Source organism: Microtus oregoni, unplaced genomic scaffold (assembly GCF_018167655.1).
Source record: "Microtus oregoni isolate MIOR12 unplaced genomic scaffold, Mior012 000114F_ref0000099, whole genome shotgun sequence".
NCBI classification, from domain to species: domain Eukaryota; kingdom Metazoa; phylum Chordata; class Mammalia; order Rodentia; family Cricetidae; genus Microtus; species Microtus oregoni.
In genome coordinates, this window is record NW_024544743.1 from 1,769,321 (window position 1) to 1,787,352 (window position 18,032).

General features: G+C 43.5%; 1 protein-coding gene across 3 annotated transcripts in view; it reads right to left on the reverse strand.

The window, feature by feature from the left end:
• LOC121443905 (cytosolic carboxypeptidase 1) overlaps nucleotides 1-18,032 on the reverse strand; it is a 129,144-nt gene that overhangs the window by 98,490 nt on the left and 12,622 nt on the right. For 2 of the 3 annotated variants that reach the window (XM_041645661.1, XM_041645662.1), the window contains exons 2-3: nucleotides 10,670-10,734; nucleotides 28-152 (exon numbers count right to left, since the gene is read on the reverse strand). In XM_041645661.1, coding sequence (XP_041501595.1) covers nucleotides 28-152; nucleotides 10,670-10,701 — 157 coding nt within the window. In that variant the 5' untranslated portion in view covers nucleotides 10,702-10,734. The remainder of the gene's footprint in view (nucleotides 1-27; nucleotides 153-10,669; nucleotides 10,735-18,032) is intronic. The other variant, XM_041645660.1, reaches the window with a different exon arrangement.

Consider the following 18,032-nt stretch of genomic DNA (forward strand, 5'->3'; position numbering starts at 1 on the left):
CAAAAACAAGAAGGGATTCCAGCTTACCTTGACTTTGGGCCAGATGCAGAATCTTGGATGTGACATATCTGACATTATCTGACTCTGTGGGGTCCGTATTGATCTTCTCCAGCTGAGCCAAGAGCCCGACAACCCGAGAACTATTGGGAAGGCTACAAAGAACACTCTCCATTAGTGTGGGTTCTGTGCCAGCTGCAAAGAGAATGTTTCTCAGAGAGGCCACTGTTTAAACATTAACCACTCCATGCCACAGCCCTTCACTGCCTCTATACCACTGCTAACTTCTGACTGGAAGACACTCTGTTTCAGAAAATCACAAACAACAAACATGCGTTCACCCATCCAGGAATCTCCTATCGCACCTGCCAAGTTTTCTACTTTCCAAGGCTTTGCACTTCCTCCGCTCTTTTCAAAACTGAAACCCTGTTCTCCTGCCCTGCTCCATTCCCTACTCCATGCTTTTTGCAGAACTGTTATCTGTAAACCCACAACTTGGAAGGCTGAGGCAAAAGAGCTACCTCAAGTTCCAGGCCACACTGGGTATAGAGTAAGACATCATCTTAAAAGAAATAAAATAAAATAAAAAATCTACCTCTCACACACAAGTCAAATAAGTGTATGCACGAATTACACAGCTTTTCAGGTGGTGGGAAGTGATCTGGAGGGAGGGTGGAGGATTCACGTGTGCAAGGTGGGACAGTCTCTATGCTCACCTCGCTGGAAAGCTATACCCAGCAGTAAGACGTGAGCCACATAGACTGCAGCAGACAGGGTCACAACCACCAAAGCTCCAAGACAAGAACATGCCTGCTGAGACAGAGATGGCCAAGTGGCTGCAATAGCTACTACAGCCAGCAAGAAGAAAGCAGTCAGGGCTGAGCCTGGACACCAGAGCCAGCACAGGGCCACTCGCCACTCAGAGCCAGCAAGTTCTCAGACAGCTTGGGCTTTCCAGTTCTTTGACTTGGCTTGGGTTTTTGGCAGAAAAGCAATATATTCTCTTTCCTGAAACCTCTTTTTGAAGAACCAACTCCACAGTGGTTCACTGACCTTCTCACACACCATAACGCGTGTGCACTCCCACACATGTTACACATACAGTAACAACACAAATTGTCACACTCCCTTTGGCTAGTGTGTTGGATTGTGTCTGAACTGACTGACCATCTGTGAATGAGAACGTCCCCACAGGCCCAAATGTTTGAACACTTTGTTCCCGTAGGTGGAACTCTTTGGGAAAGATTAGGGACGGTGGCCCTGTTGAAGGATGTGTGACACTGTGGGCAGGCTTTGAGGTTTCAAAAGACTTGTACCATTCCTAGTGTGCTCCTGGCCTTCTGGTTGGGGTTCAAAATATGAGCGCTCAGCTGCTGGTCTGACTACCTGAACCTGCTACCTCCACTCTGCCATCATAGGCCCTATGAAATTATAAGCTCAAAACAAACAAACAAACAAACAAACCCTCTTCTGTAAGCTGCCTTCCTCATAGTGTCTACCACAGCAACAGAAACCCTAAGTGACGATCTGCCAGGGCTACACAAATGACTCTGTCTCAGAAACAGAAAGAGAGGAGAGGAGAAGGAGGGGATGGTGGTGCTAACAATGATGATGATAACGATGCCATCCCTTTACTAGATCACATCCGCCAGCACACACACTAGCTAGGATCTCAAGCCAGCTGTCCCCATCTCTTCTCTCCCTTTCCTCACACATGGTGCCTTTTAAACACCTCATCTGCCTTCTGGAGATCAGAAATGCCTTTTGCTTCTTTTCACTACTTCCTCAACAAGTCACACACCCATTAGTGGGTTTTAAAGAAAATATATCTGAATGTGTCGTGATGGTTAGTTTTAAATGTCCACTTACCACAACCTATAGCTGCCCAGGAAGAGTTGTAATACAAAACTGTCTAGATCGGGCTGGCCTGTGGCCATGCATGTGGGGTCTGTCAAATGATGACACCACAGAGTTCCCACTGCTGCGACTCCCCTGACACCATGGATGGTAACGCTGAACTCTAAGCTAAGATGAACGCTTCCTCTACGTTGTTTTCTGTAAGAATATCTCATCACAGTGACAGCAATGAAACGGGGCCAGTGCCCAAAGGAAGAGAACTCAAATATCTATGATTAGTCCTGTGACTGCCACATGACATATGACCATGTTATCTAAGTCCTAGCCAAATGAGAGGTAAGCACACATGAGACAGCAATTTATCTGTATCTGCTCCCATTTCTACTGGTTATATGATGTTAAGAACTAGAGAAAATGCAGAGACAGACAGGAAGCCATACACCAGGAAAAGAAGTCACTCTGCTGCCCTTGAACAACCCTTGCACATGGCAGGAGCACATTTGAACCTATGCTCCACTGCATTTGGGGCCTCTCCTCCACCAGCTCAGCTATAGCTCGTCTCACACAATGCTTCATCAGTTACACTGTACTCTTCTCTAAGTTCAATGTCTGTTGTTTATGTGTACATTTTAAATTTGTTGAGGAGATATTTATTAACTGTGGAGGCTAGAGCGGAACTTGAAGGAATTGGTTCTAACCTTTTACTGTGTGGGTCCCCAGGTTCAAACTTAGGGTGTCAAACCTTGGTGCCAACTGCCTTTACCTCCTGACCCATCTCATCAGCCTAGTACTTATATAAAACTGTATCAAGTACCAGAGCAGTAAAATGGCACAAAATAATGTAAAACCTTCAACAGACACAAAACCCAGATAGTCAGATTATAAACAGATACTCTCCTCTCCATTGTACACTCGTAAACAAATGTAAGCCTGGAAGAATGATCTACATAGTCTACACACTACCCTTCCATTTATCTCTCTTTATCCATAGGTCAACCAGGCTTAACATTAACTCCTTTGTGAGAACTGTGTTCCCTATTTTCAAAGGCAAGTGTCTAATGCTTTCTTCCCCACACTCAAGACATTCTGCAATTTCAATTTCCATTTCCTCCCCACACTCAGACTCTACCTGCCCCACCCCCCACCTGCTGTCAGGCCAGAGCCAGGAAGAGTCCAGAATCTTCAGGAATTGATGTATTTAATCAAACTGCTTCCCAATCACCTGCAGCTGATGAGCAAACAAGAGGAGACCTTCTGATCATTTGGTATGTGCTCTTGGCCTCCATCCGGCTCTCTGAAGCCTGCCACCAACAGCACTTCCTCGATCACCTAGCCCTCAGTGCTAGAGGCAGCACATCCTGCCATGAACAGCACCAAGCAGCAGAGCCCTCCACATTCCACACAAGGCAAGCACCCGCAACAGCCGGATTCCTGGAAAGCTGTCCCATCTGCCTTGTTGCAATACCCTGATCTCAGCCCACTGCACACCCTATGGTGGCAATCCATCCAGTCTGTTGCCTCACAGCCTCTCAATGTCACCTGTGCTCCTCAAGAGGCACCCCCTCCAGTCCCTGAATGAGGACATTCGAAGGAGTGCACAGGAGAGAGGGTTTAGCTAAATAAAGATGCCAACCACAAATGGTTAGACAGGGTGCACATATTTCCTAAAACTGTCCTTGGCATTGCATTCTCGTCCCCATTCTTTATTCCTTCACAGTTTCATGCGTGTGTATAATAAATTCTAGTCATTTTCACAACCCTCCCATTTCTCTCTCATCCTCTTCCCTTTCCTGAGAAATCCTTCTTCCTCAAAAAGTCCAGCCTCCTGCCTTCATGTCTTCTGGGTGTGGCCAACCAAGTTTAATTAGAACTGTCTGCTCACAAGAGCACGGGTGGGAGACTGTTTACTACAGCATGGGCAACTTCTGAGTGGCTAGATCCCTCCTTCAGTCACCATCAGCTGCCAATAGCTCCTCAGGGAGAGGAAGATAACATGGTGAGAGTCCTAGCGGGCCTGGGAAGCTAACAATAGCTGTGCTGAGTTTGTGAGAACAGCAGCTATTGCCTTGGTTCACTGTGGCAGTGAGTGCCACACTGTTGGGTGGCCGCCTTCCGAGCAAGAAGGTGGTCAGAAAGATGCTCAAAATGCAAAGATAAAAGCACCTACTGTAGCCGGGCGGTGGTGGCGCACGCCTTTAATCCCAGCACTTGGGAGGCAGAGGCAGGTGGATCTCTGTGAGTTCGAGACCAGCCTGGTCTACAAAAGCTAGTTCCAGGACAGGCTCCAAAACCACAGAGAAACCCTGTCTCGAAAAACCAAAAAAAAAAAAAGCACCTACTGTGTGATGGGTATCTTAAGCACAAATGAACTACTTAAGTTTGTGCTTTTTAAAAAAATCATAATGGAACATGACAAGGTCTTCCAGGTTTTATTAATTTCAGTTGCATGTGGTATACCAAGACTGAAGCATCCATGCCTTACTTCTTTAAAGAGCCTCTTCAACACTAGGCATGAGGCTCAGTTGATATGTGACCTAGACTCAATGCCCAGCCCCACGGAGTCAGCTGTGATGGGGCACAACTGTCACTCCAGATGCACCTGGGAAGGGAAGCATGAGGGACAGAAGTGCAAGGCCATCCTTGGCCACACACTGAGTCTAAGGCTATGAATACCTGAGGCTGTGTTTAAAAACAACAACAACAAATTAGAAAGTTATTTTGTCTATAAATGTCCATAATTAGTTCCTCAGTCCCTCACTGTATAGTCTAGATAAATACATCTATTTTCTAGTAAATATCCTCAAATTTATAAACAAAACAATCTCACACTTTTTAATAAAGAGTAAGCACAGAAACCTGACAAGTATAAAGAGACTATCCAAGGATGTAAGTGATCTGAACAGATAAATGAAAAAAATAGGGGAGGGTTTAAATTACAGAAGGGAAGGGCAGTCAACCCGGGACAAGAGGGCAGGATGAGGGGGAAATGACAGTAATGATGTCTGAAAAAGTCATAAAGAATTGTATTATTATATACTTATCTAAAATTACATATAAGCCTATGTTTGTACAGATACACAGTTTAAAATTTTCCCACCTGGATTGACAACACTCCTCCCCAAAAAAACATAAACAATCTAACAAAAATCCCCATACTGGACATGAGAAGCCCCCTTTTGGGTTGTTAGTCAAGGGAGTTCAAATAGACTACATGCTACTGCTGTTGCCTTGGCTGCCTCCCAGAGATGGAAGATAAGTCCCTTTTGCTGGAGACACACTGCACTTCAGACACAGCCCAGAGGACTCGCTCTCATGGTACCAAGAAAGTCCCACACAAGCTAGGAAGGGAAGCAAGCAGCCAATAGTCCTGCCCAGTTATGATGCCTAGAAATAACAACAGCCCCAAGTGTGGAATGTGGCATCTCTTGGTGGTAACTAACAGCTCTCTAATTGGACGTAAGGTACTTTCAACACGAGGGAAACCCAGCCAATACTCGGAGTTAGTGAGGTCATGGATCTTGGATCGAGTAATTCCTAACCACATTCTAAATACTCATCCTTATACCCACAGATAAGTGTCACTCTTATACCTCATCAAAACAAACAAACAACCTTCACTTTGCAACAGATGAAGACCATTAATGAAAGTCACATCTGAACACAAAGCAGAAAACAGGTGGTGCCAGTCCCAGCTGATGCATCGACAACACAGTTCTGTTACCCGAGGCTCAGAGAACAATGTGGAATAGGAGGTGAAAAGACTCCAGCAGAACAGCAAGTATACTGTGAGGTTATGACTTCTATAAATGACAGAAAAGCTACCTACTACCCATGAGGGCTCATCAACATGGCTGCCTAAAGAAGACCTGAACTTGGACAATACCAACAGACATGCAACATGGTGGGGGACTCTCCTGGGGCTCCAGCCCTAGACAAAGAACTATGGGCAACTAAGGATGGCTGAGAGTGGAAGAAACAGCCTTCCCCTGGAAGAACCCCCTCAAATGGTTATCTAATCCCAAGTGGTCAATCCTGAAAACATATACACACGCACATACATACATACATGCAACGCTGTATAGACTAAGCAGGCTATATATACATTTTGGAACATATGTCAACAATTAAAGAAAAAGAGGCTATGAATTTGAGAGAGAATATGATAGGGTTACATGGAAGGGATTGGAGGACGGAATGAAAAGCAGAAAAATTATGTAATTAAACTATATTTAATTTCAAAATAAAATATATTTTAAAATAATAGAATAAAAATAGTATTTCCTTGAAGGAAAAGTAGACTAAAAGTAAAACAATAGGGGTTGAGAGATAGCTCAGGGTTAAAGAATTCTGGCTGCCTTTCCAGGGGACCTGGGTTCAATTCCCAGAATCCAAAGAACAGTTCATGACTATCTTTAACTCCAGTTCAAAAAATCCAATGCCCTCTTCACACCTTGGAGGGCACCAAGCACACAGTACAGAGACAGACATGCAAACATTCATATATACACATAAAATAAAACTTTTAAAATAAAGATTGTGGATATATATGTTAATTCTAATTGTTTTTAAAAGCTAGAGTGGTTATATTAACATCAGAAAAATAGACTTAAGAGAGAAAGGAGAGGAGAGGAGGCAACCAGAAACAAAGGACATTTTGTAATGATCAATCCTTGGTAACGTCTTAAAAGACATAATACTTTCAAAATTTATAAAGCAAAATTTACAGAACATAAAAGCAAATTTATGGAGATCCCAATATCAACAGACAGAAATGAGAGAGCGATGAAGTGTATGAATGTAGCACACATCAGTGTAACTGGCTATTCCCAGGGCCTCCAGCAGCAGGATGCACATCCACATGCAGCACGGATGGAGCACACTCCACAGGGAAGCGCACGCTCCACCGGGAAGCGCAGTTACACAGTGTCAAAAGAACTTCATCAGACAGTGCATCTTCTCATCCACAAATAAACTAAAATAATATCAGTTAAAACCACTGAAAATTCCTCACATACTTAGAAATTAACACTTTAAAACACAGATTAAAGGAAATTTTAAAACAAAATTAAAAGTAATCATGAGGGAACTAGAGAGATGCCTCAGTGGTTAGAAGCACTGGCTGCTTATTGGCTGCTCTTCCAGAGTCATGAGGAGTTCAGTTCCCAGCACCAAGGTGGCAGCTCACAGCCACCTCTAACTGTAGTACCTGATGGCTTCTTTTGGTATGCAGACTATATGCAGACAAAACACCCATATACATAAATGCATACATAAAAATCAGTCTTTTTAAAAAGTAATCTTGAACTGAATAAAAACAAAACATTAGAATTAATCAGATATGCAATGCCGTGACAAAGAAAATTAATTAACTGATTAATTAATAGCCCAATCAGAAAAGAAATATATTGTCAGAGAGTGGTAGCACATGACTTTAATTCCAGCACTTGGGAGGCAGTGGATCTCTGTTGAGTTCAGAGGTCAACCTGGTCTACAGAGGGAGTTCCAAGACAGTCATGGCTACACAGAGAAACCCTGTTTCAAAAAAAAAGAAAAGAGAGGAGGGAGGGAGGGAGGGAGGGAGGGAGGGAGGGAGGGGAACCATCTCAAGTCACTTAGCTTACAACATATATTTTTTAACTTGAGGAGGAAGGCAAACTACTCTAAATGGGGCTGGAGAGAGAAGGCTCAGTGGTTAAGAGCACTGGCTGTTCTTCCAGGGGACCAGGTTCAATTCCCAGCATCCACATGGCAGCTCATGACTGTCTGTAACTCCAGTTCCAGGGGATCTGACACCCTCACACAGACATATGTGCACATAAGCACCAGTGCACATAAAAGAAAGTTCCCCAAAATCACTGAAACCAGAAGGTTGGTTTTATTGAAAAAAAAAAACAATAAAAATAAACTTCCAGCCAAACTGTTCAAGAAGAAAGAGGGAGAGAGAGTACACAAATTATCAAAGAGAACAGGAAACCTCCCTAGCTTTTACAGAAATTAAAACAGAATTACTTTGAACAATTTTATAGGAGAAATGAACCTGCCTCAAACAAGAAAAACGTGCCAGAAAAAAAGTGTGTCCTCTAACCTGGGCACTGTGGCATATGCACGCCTAAACTCACCACACACAAACATGCACACAAACATGCACACAGTACTATGTACATGCTAGTCCCAAGTGCTAAGGAGACTCACATCATGACCATGAAATAAATCATAAAATAGGAAAAAAGCATCCACAACATGTCTGGAGATAGGGGAAAATATAAAAACACAATTTCCTGTGGAAACTGATGTGGTTTTTATATAATTCAAATAAAAAATAATTCAAAACAACTTCTGAGACTGTTCTTTCCCTGATTCAGATCTTTGGCGGATACATTTTTGAATTCTCAATTTCATTATCTGTATAGATAGTCTTAGAACTTCTAGAACCTCACAGAAATCCAAATTGACTTCCTTATGTAAGCCACACACACTCCGGGTCATCTCTAGATCCCTTACAATATCTAATATGATGTAAATCATAAGGCTCCGGTTAGGAACAATGACAAGAAAAGATCTGCACATGCTCAATGCAGACACCAAGGGTATTTTCCAGGTCTTTGTGATGCACAGTTCATTGACCGCAGTTCCACGAGTGCAGCTGTTGGCCCTGAGTCCACCTTACTGCACTCAGCGGTCACTCACCGAGCAGTATGAAAAGTGCCATGGTTTGAACAGGTAACATTTCCATAGCTTATAATTTAGATGGTTGGTCTCTAGGGGTGCTGCTGCTTTAGAAAATTCTGGAAACAGGAAATAGGGAACAGCTAGAAGTTTCTGGGTAAGTTTTTGCGGGTGTATTATCTGCTTCACTACTCCTCTATATGCTCAAACCACCACGATAGTCTTCCCAAGGTCAAGGGGACAGTGACATGGACTTCATGCTCTCAAACTATGAGCTAACACAAATATTTTCTCTGTGAGTTGTCTGTCATGTGTTGTGACCACAGAAATGCAAGAACTACTGCAATAATATTAATAGAAATTATAAATTGTTTTTTTTCAGGTGAAAATACTTAGTTTCTATTCTTTTTTTTTAATTTTTTTTATTGAGAAAAGAAGAAAAAAAACATAAACAAAAAAACAAGTTTCCACCTCCTCCCAGCCTCCCATTTCCCTCCCCCTCCTCCCACCCTTCTCTCCCTCCTCCCACCCTTCTCCCCCTCCCCCCACTCCTCTCCACCTCCCTCTCCAGTTCACAGAGCAGTCCGGGTTCCCTGCCTGTGGTAAGTCCTAGGTCCTCCCCCCTCCGTCCATATCTAGGAAGGTGAACATCCAAACTGGCTAGGCTCCCACAAAGCCAGTACATTAAGTAGGATCAAAACCCCATGCCATTGTCCTTGGTGTCTCATCAGCCCTCATTGTTCGCCATGTTCACAGGAGCACTGGACTGAGCTCCCAAGGTCCCAATGAGGAGCAGAAGGAGGGAGAACATGAGCAAAGAAGTCGGGACCACGAGGCGTGCATCCACCCACTGAGACAGTGGAGCTGATCTACGGGGAGCTCACCAAGGCCAGCTGGACTGTGACCGAAAAAGCATGGGATAAAACCGGACTCTCTGAATATAAATTGTTTTAATACAGTAAGAATGTATAGGAACTGACTAGCCTAAAACAAAAACAATAAATATATAGTACAATTCATTTTAGAGCGCAAAAACAAACTGACAAGTGGAGTCTGAGCTTCACAAGCTGTGTATAGCAGTGTCCTACAAATTAGACAACTTAACTAACAGTAGGAAAACAGGATAGTTATTTGACCTGCTCAGAAAAGTAAGGCTTAGGGCCAGAGAGATGGCTCAGCAGGTAAGGGCACTTGTCACACAGCCTAGTGACCTGAGTTCAGTCTCCAGACTGACTCCCAAAAGGTGTTCTCTGGTTTCCACAAGCACAATATGGCATACATGCCCCCCACATTTATGCATTTGCACATGAAGGGAGGGAAGAAGAAAGGAGTGATGGGGGAAAGGAAGACAGGAGAGAGGGAGGTGCGTTTTAATATTAAAAAAAAAGATCCTATCTAACTTCCTGTAGATACTATAGTTAATGAAATAATGCAATTTATTATGGTATGATTATGTTAAATAACCAGAAAACAGAACTATTTAAGAAATAAATATTATCTAATAAGTTGTACATTTTCCATTTCATAACATAGTATCTACAAAAGCAAAACCATACACAGGAACACATGAGCTACAGTACTGCCCTCAGAGTAAGCCTTGATTATCATCAGTGTTAACAAGACATCATCTATTTTCTCAGCGAGGTATTACTTAGCCATTGACACCACAGAACATTAACATCAAGATAATTTTACAGAGAAAACGGACATAACAGAGTTAATCTGCTTCAAGGCTGTATAGCCAATCTAATTAGTAAGGTCTGTCTGACTTAAACTCAGGATATTTAAACTTTCCTGTAAAGGGCCAGGAAGCATCTATTTTAGGGTTATGGGCCATGTACCTACAACAAATTAACGGGTAGGCTGTGTACCAATAAAATGTCAACAATGTGCACTGAGTCTCTGAGTTTCTTATTACTTCACATGTCAAAATGTACTATACTTTAAACTATTTTAAAATGTAAGCCACTCCTAGTTCATTAGACATGCTGGAAGTGAGCCAGGCTTAGCCTTTAACTGAGAGCATTAGTGAGATATGCACAACATGCCACTACACAACACGCATATTTAATCAGTCCCAATAACCGTACTGCACATTATCTGCACACCACACATCTACCAATATCCACACATATCAAGGCTGCAGTACCTTTTCTCTCCTACCACTTTTAGCTTGCTCATCTTGAGTTACTTCGTTCCAGCATTGCAGATAACCTGAAAGAAAAATGTTAATACTATCAGGCGCCTAACACAATTCTGTTTCCTGAGCATTAGGGTTATAAAGGCCATATAACTGGAAGATTGGAACACTGGCACACAAGGAAGTCAGCCTATGGAGGCCATCACTGCAACTGCCATACAGAACTACTAAGATTCCTAAAAGCAGCAAGGAAAACGTCATCAAAAGTCTAGAGCTACAGAAACGCAGAAAGCAAACATAACATATATGTGGTAGTGTGAATCAAAGTGTCCCCCACAGGCTCACACATGCTGAACACTTGGCCCCCAGTTGTAGCGCTGCTTGAGGAGGCTGTGGATCCTTTAGGAGGTGCAGCCTTGCTGCAGGGATTATATAGGGGAGGGGGATTGCTATTACCTTGTCCTACTTCCTGTTCCTTGGTCCCTCTACCTTTCCTCCTCTTCAAACTGCCCCCACCCCAGGCCTTCATGCCATGCCTTTGCCACCATGGTTAAAGACTCTGGTCCTCTGGAACCCTCCGGAACTGTAAGCCAACACAAACTTCCGGATTCATGAAGCTGTTTTTGATCGCGGCAATTTATTGCTTCAGCTGAAAAGTAGCTCATACAGTCATGCATTTCTACTTCTGAGACAGTGTGCACCCATCTTCCAATACTCAGGCCAGTCACAGCATCCCATGATCAGTGCAGTCACCAAATTGTTAATATGCAACGATTCTATACGGAAACATTTCTAATAACGAGTTGTTTAAACTTCCCTGACACCACCACCTTAGCCATGTTCTCATCTTTAGTCCGCACTATGTAATTTAAACAACCTTCCATCTTGACTTGCAGTTTTTATAATTTTCAGATGTACTTTAAAACAAGTCACAAAAAATATCCTAGATATCTTTTAATTTTATATATCAATGCTTAATGAGACACAATTTTTGTTGATTCACTAGAAAACAACGGCTATGAATCTGAGAAGTTAATCACATCTATACATATTTAATAATGCTATACTTTGAAGAAAATGTGCAAAAAGAAAGATTTTAAGGTTTCATTCAAAAGATACAAATACAAGTCTTTTCAATAAAATATAAAATGCTTCCTTTGTTAAATACATCAAAAAATATATGTATTTAAGATTTTAAAAACGTGGACCATTTTTGAAGTCACTGAGAAACTAAAATTGCATTTTTTTTTCTTTTAGTTATTTCTCTAGGTAGTTAGCTACATGAAGCCAAAGTAACTTTCTCCAGTTTCCAGGATAAATAAGACAGGACACACCCAAAGGCGGCAGAAAGCCTCATAAGAGCTTTTAAAGCCCTGTTGCTGCCTGCATAAGCAGGGGCTGTCCTTTCCATTTTAGAGCAGGACCTGGACATACAATCCTCGGTCCCAGCAATAAGAGATGGAAGCAGGGAGACTGGGGTTCAAAACCACTGTGACGTAAAGGGGATACCAGACCCAGCCTCAAAGAGAAACCACCCAGGGCTGGAGGGCGTGATTGCAGAAACTGGCCTAGAGTGCACAAGGCAGGTTAGCCAGGTGAGCCTGCAATCCCAGCACTCTCTAAACAAGTAAGCTTTGTGTTTTCAGTTTTCCTGAGATGAAGTTCCCACTAAGCTGGCCTGGACCTCCAACCTTCTGGCTCACCCAAAAGCTGGGATTCAAGTGTGCGTCTCACACCTCACTCTTACTGTGAACCTGGGTTTGGCGGTCTTCATAAAGCGGGGCAGGAAGACTGTGAGACAACCGTGGATGCTATCTCTCAAAGAAACTGTCTTTATTTTCTGGACACAACAGGGCAGTTGTGCAGGTGAACTCGAAACCACTGTGACAGTATGCACAAGACTACACGAGCTCCAGTCAGAAAATACTGCAGCACAGACGGGGAAGCAGTCAGAAAGTCCACCACTAGCCATGACCATCCAATGGCAGTTGATGGCCACTGGAAGAGGGAGAGTAGCCTGTCTTTAATGCTGTGACTCTCATAGGTCAATCACACACCTGGGTAGCTGATCAACCAAACTGAACTCAGTGGGGATGGGGTGGGGCGGGGCAGGGGGGAGTAATGAAGAAATTTCAAATTTTCAAAATTGGACTGGGAGAACGGAGAGGGTGGTTACAGGAAGAGCTGGGAGAGGCTATGTTCAAAATATGTAGTATGAAATTCTCAAAAAATAAATATTATTCAGGCCAGGCCATGCTGCCACACGCCTTTAATCCCAGCATTAGGGAGGCAGAAGCAGATGGACCTCTGTGAGTTCAAGGCCAGCCTGGTCTACAAACTGAGTTCTAGGACAGCCAAGGCTACACAGTGAAACCCTGTTTTGTTAAAAAAAGAAAGAAAGAAAGAAAGAAAGAAAGAAAGAAAGAAAGAGAAAAAAGGAAAGAAAGAAAGAAAGAAAGAAAAAGAAAAAAAAGAAAAGAAATTGTAAAAGTATTACTCAAAAAATATTCAAGTTGCCATGCGATGGTGGTGCACGCCTTTAATCCCAGCACTCGGGAGGCAGAGGCAGGCGGATCTCTGTGAGTTCGAGACCAGCCTGGTCTACAGAGCTAGTTCCAGGACAGGCTCCAAAGCCACAGAGAAACCCCGTCTCGAAAAACAAAAAAATAAAATAAAAAATATTCAAGTTGACAGTTTACATTAAAATACTTCAGGCATGTCTCTACTCTCCTTATTGGGCTGTAAAACAAAGTCGTGTTTACTCCCACAATGACCAAAAAAAAAAAAAAAAACCCACGAGGAGAAAGACTGGGTAATCTGCTCAGAAGAGCCCCAGGGAACTGGGGACCAGTGACCCCACAATATCAATGCCAACCAAAACTAACTGCACACAACTGCCTGTCTGTCAGAACGTCATGCCCACCACTGTGGAAAATGCTTAATTGACCAGGCATCCAACCCAGGCAAACTTCACCGAAGACACTGATACCTCAACCAGTTCTGCTTTTAGGGACTTAAAAGTCCCAGGCAAAAAGACCGAATCTCACCCTATGCTCCTATGTATTTCTTACACTGATTTTCTTTAATTTTATTTTTATTTTACATCCCAATCATAGGCAGTTTCCCCTCCTTCTTCTCCTCCCAGAGCCTCTCCCCCCCCCACCTTCCCTCTGCCACACACACCCCATCTACTCCTCCTCCATTTCTATTCAGAAAATGGCAGGCCCCCCACGGTTAGAGACGAAACAGGGCTTTATAGCAAAGCTATGCATCTTCCTCTACTGATGCTAACCCTGAGGCCACAGGACTTGAGGGTAAGTAAAGGGAAGGCCTTATCCCAAGTCTGTCCTCCTTACAGGGGTGCTACAAAGAGATGCACGGTCCACAGCACAGCAGACACACCCAGAGCTGTGTCATCAGAGCAAGAGAGCATGGAACCCAGAATATACACTAAGCACCAACTCTAGGGACAGGACTGAGGTGTGCCCTACCTGCCCCTTTCTCTTCACCCCCATAAGATCCTGACATTTCTGTCTCAGGAAAACAACTTCCATGCTATTGTCTGCACTCCCACTCCTGCCCAAGTCCTCTGCCCCAAAGCACTGCCATTTAGACACTCAGCAAGCCCTCTCCTTGCTCTCCAACACACTCCATCCACGCTTCCTCTTCCACACTCTCCAACACACTCCGTCCACGCTTCCTCTTCCACTCTCTCCAAAACAGGTTTCTCAGCAACTCCATGTGACTAAACACACCAACTTATTACCAGTCATCTCACAGCCTCCTCGCACAGGACAAGGCCCTCCCAGGAGCACTGCCACACTCTGGTTTTCTGCCTAGCCTGTGTTGGAAGCACAGGACTTGTGTGTTGCCGCCCTCTTCCAACCTTAGACTTAGTCATTTCACCTAGCTTCAGAACCAAACATCGCCCCTGACATTAAGATGACAGCCTCCCTTCTCCCCTGTGCCAGCTGTGAACTACCCTACTCTTGTCCAATTGCTCTGCCCTCAAACTTGGCTTCACCCTCTCTTCCTTTCCATGTCCTTTTCCCCATGTACAATTCATAGAAACCTGAGGTAATTCTACAGAGGGCATGTGAGATGTCGCAGTAGATACAGGCACCTGCCACCAAGCCTGAAACTTGAGCCTACTCTCCAGGGTTCACATGATAGAGAGATTTGACTTCAGTTGTCTTCTGACCTGTGTATATTGTAGGAAACACGTTAGCAGATATAAATAAATAGATGTTTAAAGCACACACACACCCAAAATCTGATCATCCCATGCCCTAATCACTACTTTCTAAATTCCAGAACCTACAGTTTATTCCAAACATGACACCCTCAGCGGCACTGTTAACTCTGGAGGACTGGCAACCACAGGCAGAAATCCAGCCTACAGTATTTTCCATTTCAATGACACCCAAATCCCTAAGGGAATACCCCAGCTATTTCCTCCCTGGTTATCCTCCCACACACCAGGGTCAGTCTCACCCTTGTTCAAACTGCTCTTCCAGCACACAGCTCATGACTGCTCAAATCCATTTTCCCAGTACAGCCCATCTCCCCCAACCTCCTCTACACCCTAGCGCATGTCTGTCTCTACAACACTTACTGTCTTCTAATGCAGAATAATTCTAAAGTAAATGAAGACGAAGTCATGCGTGCTGGTTGACACTTGTAATACCAGCACTGGGAAGCTGATGTAGAAGGAATGCTGAGCTCAAGACAAATCTGAGCTACATAGTAAGGTCCAACTTACACACCCCACCCCAACACACACACAGCAAACATGGTTACATGTTGTTATGGTCTGAATGGTGGTAAAACCACCAAGTTGACAGCAAGAGGAAACAGTCTTCTGCAACAAAATGAGGTCATGGGGGTAAAGTCCCTCAAGTATGGTACTTAGTATCCTTGCTAAAGTGTGCGTGTGAGTGTGTGTGTGTGTGTGTGTGTGTGTGTGTGTGTGTATTTAAAAAAATAAACTGGCTTGTTCATTCACCATCTACAGAAACTTCCAATGCCTTGTGAACTTCCAGCTTCCAAACCATGAGCAAAACTATATGCTGGTTAAAAGCTACCCCATATAGGGAAGTTTGTTACAGAAGCCCAAATGGAATAACGGTTTGTTTTTATTTTAAAACTTTTAAATTAGCACACACAGTATTAGGTTTCATCCTGGCATTTTCAATCAGAATTTGTTTTTGCTGACTCTGCTCCATCTCCTCTTCTCTCTCTCCTTGTGCATTCCCCTTTGTTCCCTTCACCCCATCCACAGCATCCTGTCCCCCTTCATATGAGGCCTACTGCCTCCTTGCCTCCTGGACAGCCCCACACTGTCATCTCCTTTCCAGTCTCACAGCCTAGGCCCACACTTCCTCCACTGATACCTACACAGACAAGCAGCAGAATAAGCTAGGATTCCCATATGAAAAAGAGCATACGATGCATTCCAGAATGGGGGCTATAGAGATGGCTCAGTAGTTAAGAGAATTTGCTCTTGCAGAGGAATTGAGTTCAGTTCTCAGTATCCATATGACGGCTTAGAACTATCTATAATTCCAGTGACAGGGGATCCAAGCCCTCCTCTGACCTCCACAAGTGCCAAACACACATGTGGTACACGTACATATATGCAAGCAAAATACTCATGCACATAAATAAATTTTTAAATGTCTAAATACTTTCTAGATCCATTCATTTTCCTTCAAATTTCATTTTCCTTTTTTACAGCTGAGTAAAATTTACTTATAGATATACACATTTATTATCCGCTCGTCTGCTGAAGGTCCTCTAGGCCGGTTCTGGTTCCCTGCAACTGTGGATAATGGAGTAGTGAGCAAGGACATGCATGCAGGTCTCTGTGGGAGGATCAGAGTCCTCTGGTGCAGTCCCAGGAGAAGTACATCTTGGTCATGCAACAGGCCCATTTTAATAATTCCCCTAATGGGGAGCACTAGCTCACACTAGAACCAGCAGTGGATAAGATACCTCTTCCCACATCCGCACCAGCATTCCATGTCTATTTTCTTTTTTAAAAAAAAAAAAATTATTTACCTGGAGCTGGAGAGTTGGCTCAGCAGTTAAGAGGTCCGGATGGAGCCTAATAATTACCTTTAACACCAGTTCTAGGGATCTGATGCCCTCTCTGACTCCCAGAGACTCCTGCATGCTCCTGCACATACATGATACACAGATGGACACACAGGCAAAACACTCACACACATAAAAATAAAAACACTGCTGGGCAATGGTGGCGCACACCTCTAATCCCACACTCGGGAGACAGAGGCAGGTGGATCTCTGTGAGTTTGAGGACAGTCTGGTCTACAAAAGCTAGTCAGGACAGGCTCCAAAGTTACAGAGAAACCCTGTCTCAAAAAACAAAAACAAACAAAAAAGCACATTATCTTTTTAAAAAATAAAAAGGGGGTGGGACCATGCCAGGTGGTGGTGGCACACTTTTAATCCCAGTACTTTGGAGGCAGAGGCAGGAGGATCTCTGAGTCTGAGGCTAGCCTAGTCCACAGAGCAAGTTCTAGAGCAGCCAGGACACAAAGGGAAATAAATCCTATCTTTAAAAAACCAAAACCAAACAAACAAACAGGGGGTGTGCATGCCACAGCATGCATGTGGGTGGCGAAAATGACTACCGGGCCACTCTCTGGGTTCTGAGGATCAAACTTAGGACTTCAGGCTTGGCAGAGAGCTTCTTTGCATCTCTTTTCTGGAGTGAGATGAAATATCAAAGTAAGCTTTGGGTTATTTTTTACTTATGTACATGTGGGTATACATACACGTATATATACATGTTCTCATGTATAGGCATACTGTATGTACATGTGTAACTTGTGAAAGATTTAGACCGAAAGTCAGGCAAAGACTGACTGACTCCACAGACAAAGTACTGTCTGGAACAGAGGCCTCAGTTTCTTGTCTAATCTGTTTCAATCATGCACCAAGCAATGGTGGTCCTCGCAGTAAATAAAAACAGCAATATTTTACTAGAAATCGGTTGGGGGGAGGACACAGCAGAACTGCACTCGTTTGACTAGGGGTGTGGCCCTTGCAGCCTGAGGCTGCACTAACAGCCTAGTTACCCTCGCCTCCTCTAACAGGATACAACTGCCTTTAGGGACAAACACACTACAAGTGTACAGAAACTCAGAGTGACATTCTAATTCTAAAAAAAAAAAAAAACTGTTTATACTTTACAACCCACTGCACCTGACTCCCACCCTTGCTCCAAGGTGAACATCTATAATCTACAAACGGAATACCTTTCAGGCATCAGAATTTTGGGTTTGGGGACACTCATAGTTTTGGTTTGTTAAATCTATATAAATATTCCCTTCCAAAAACAAAAATA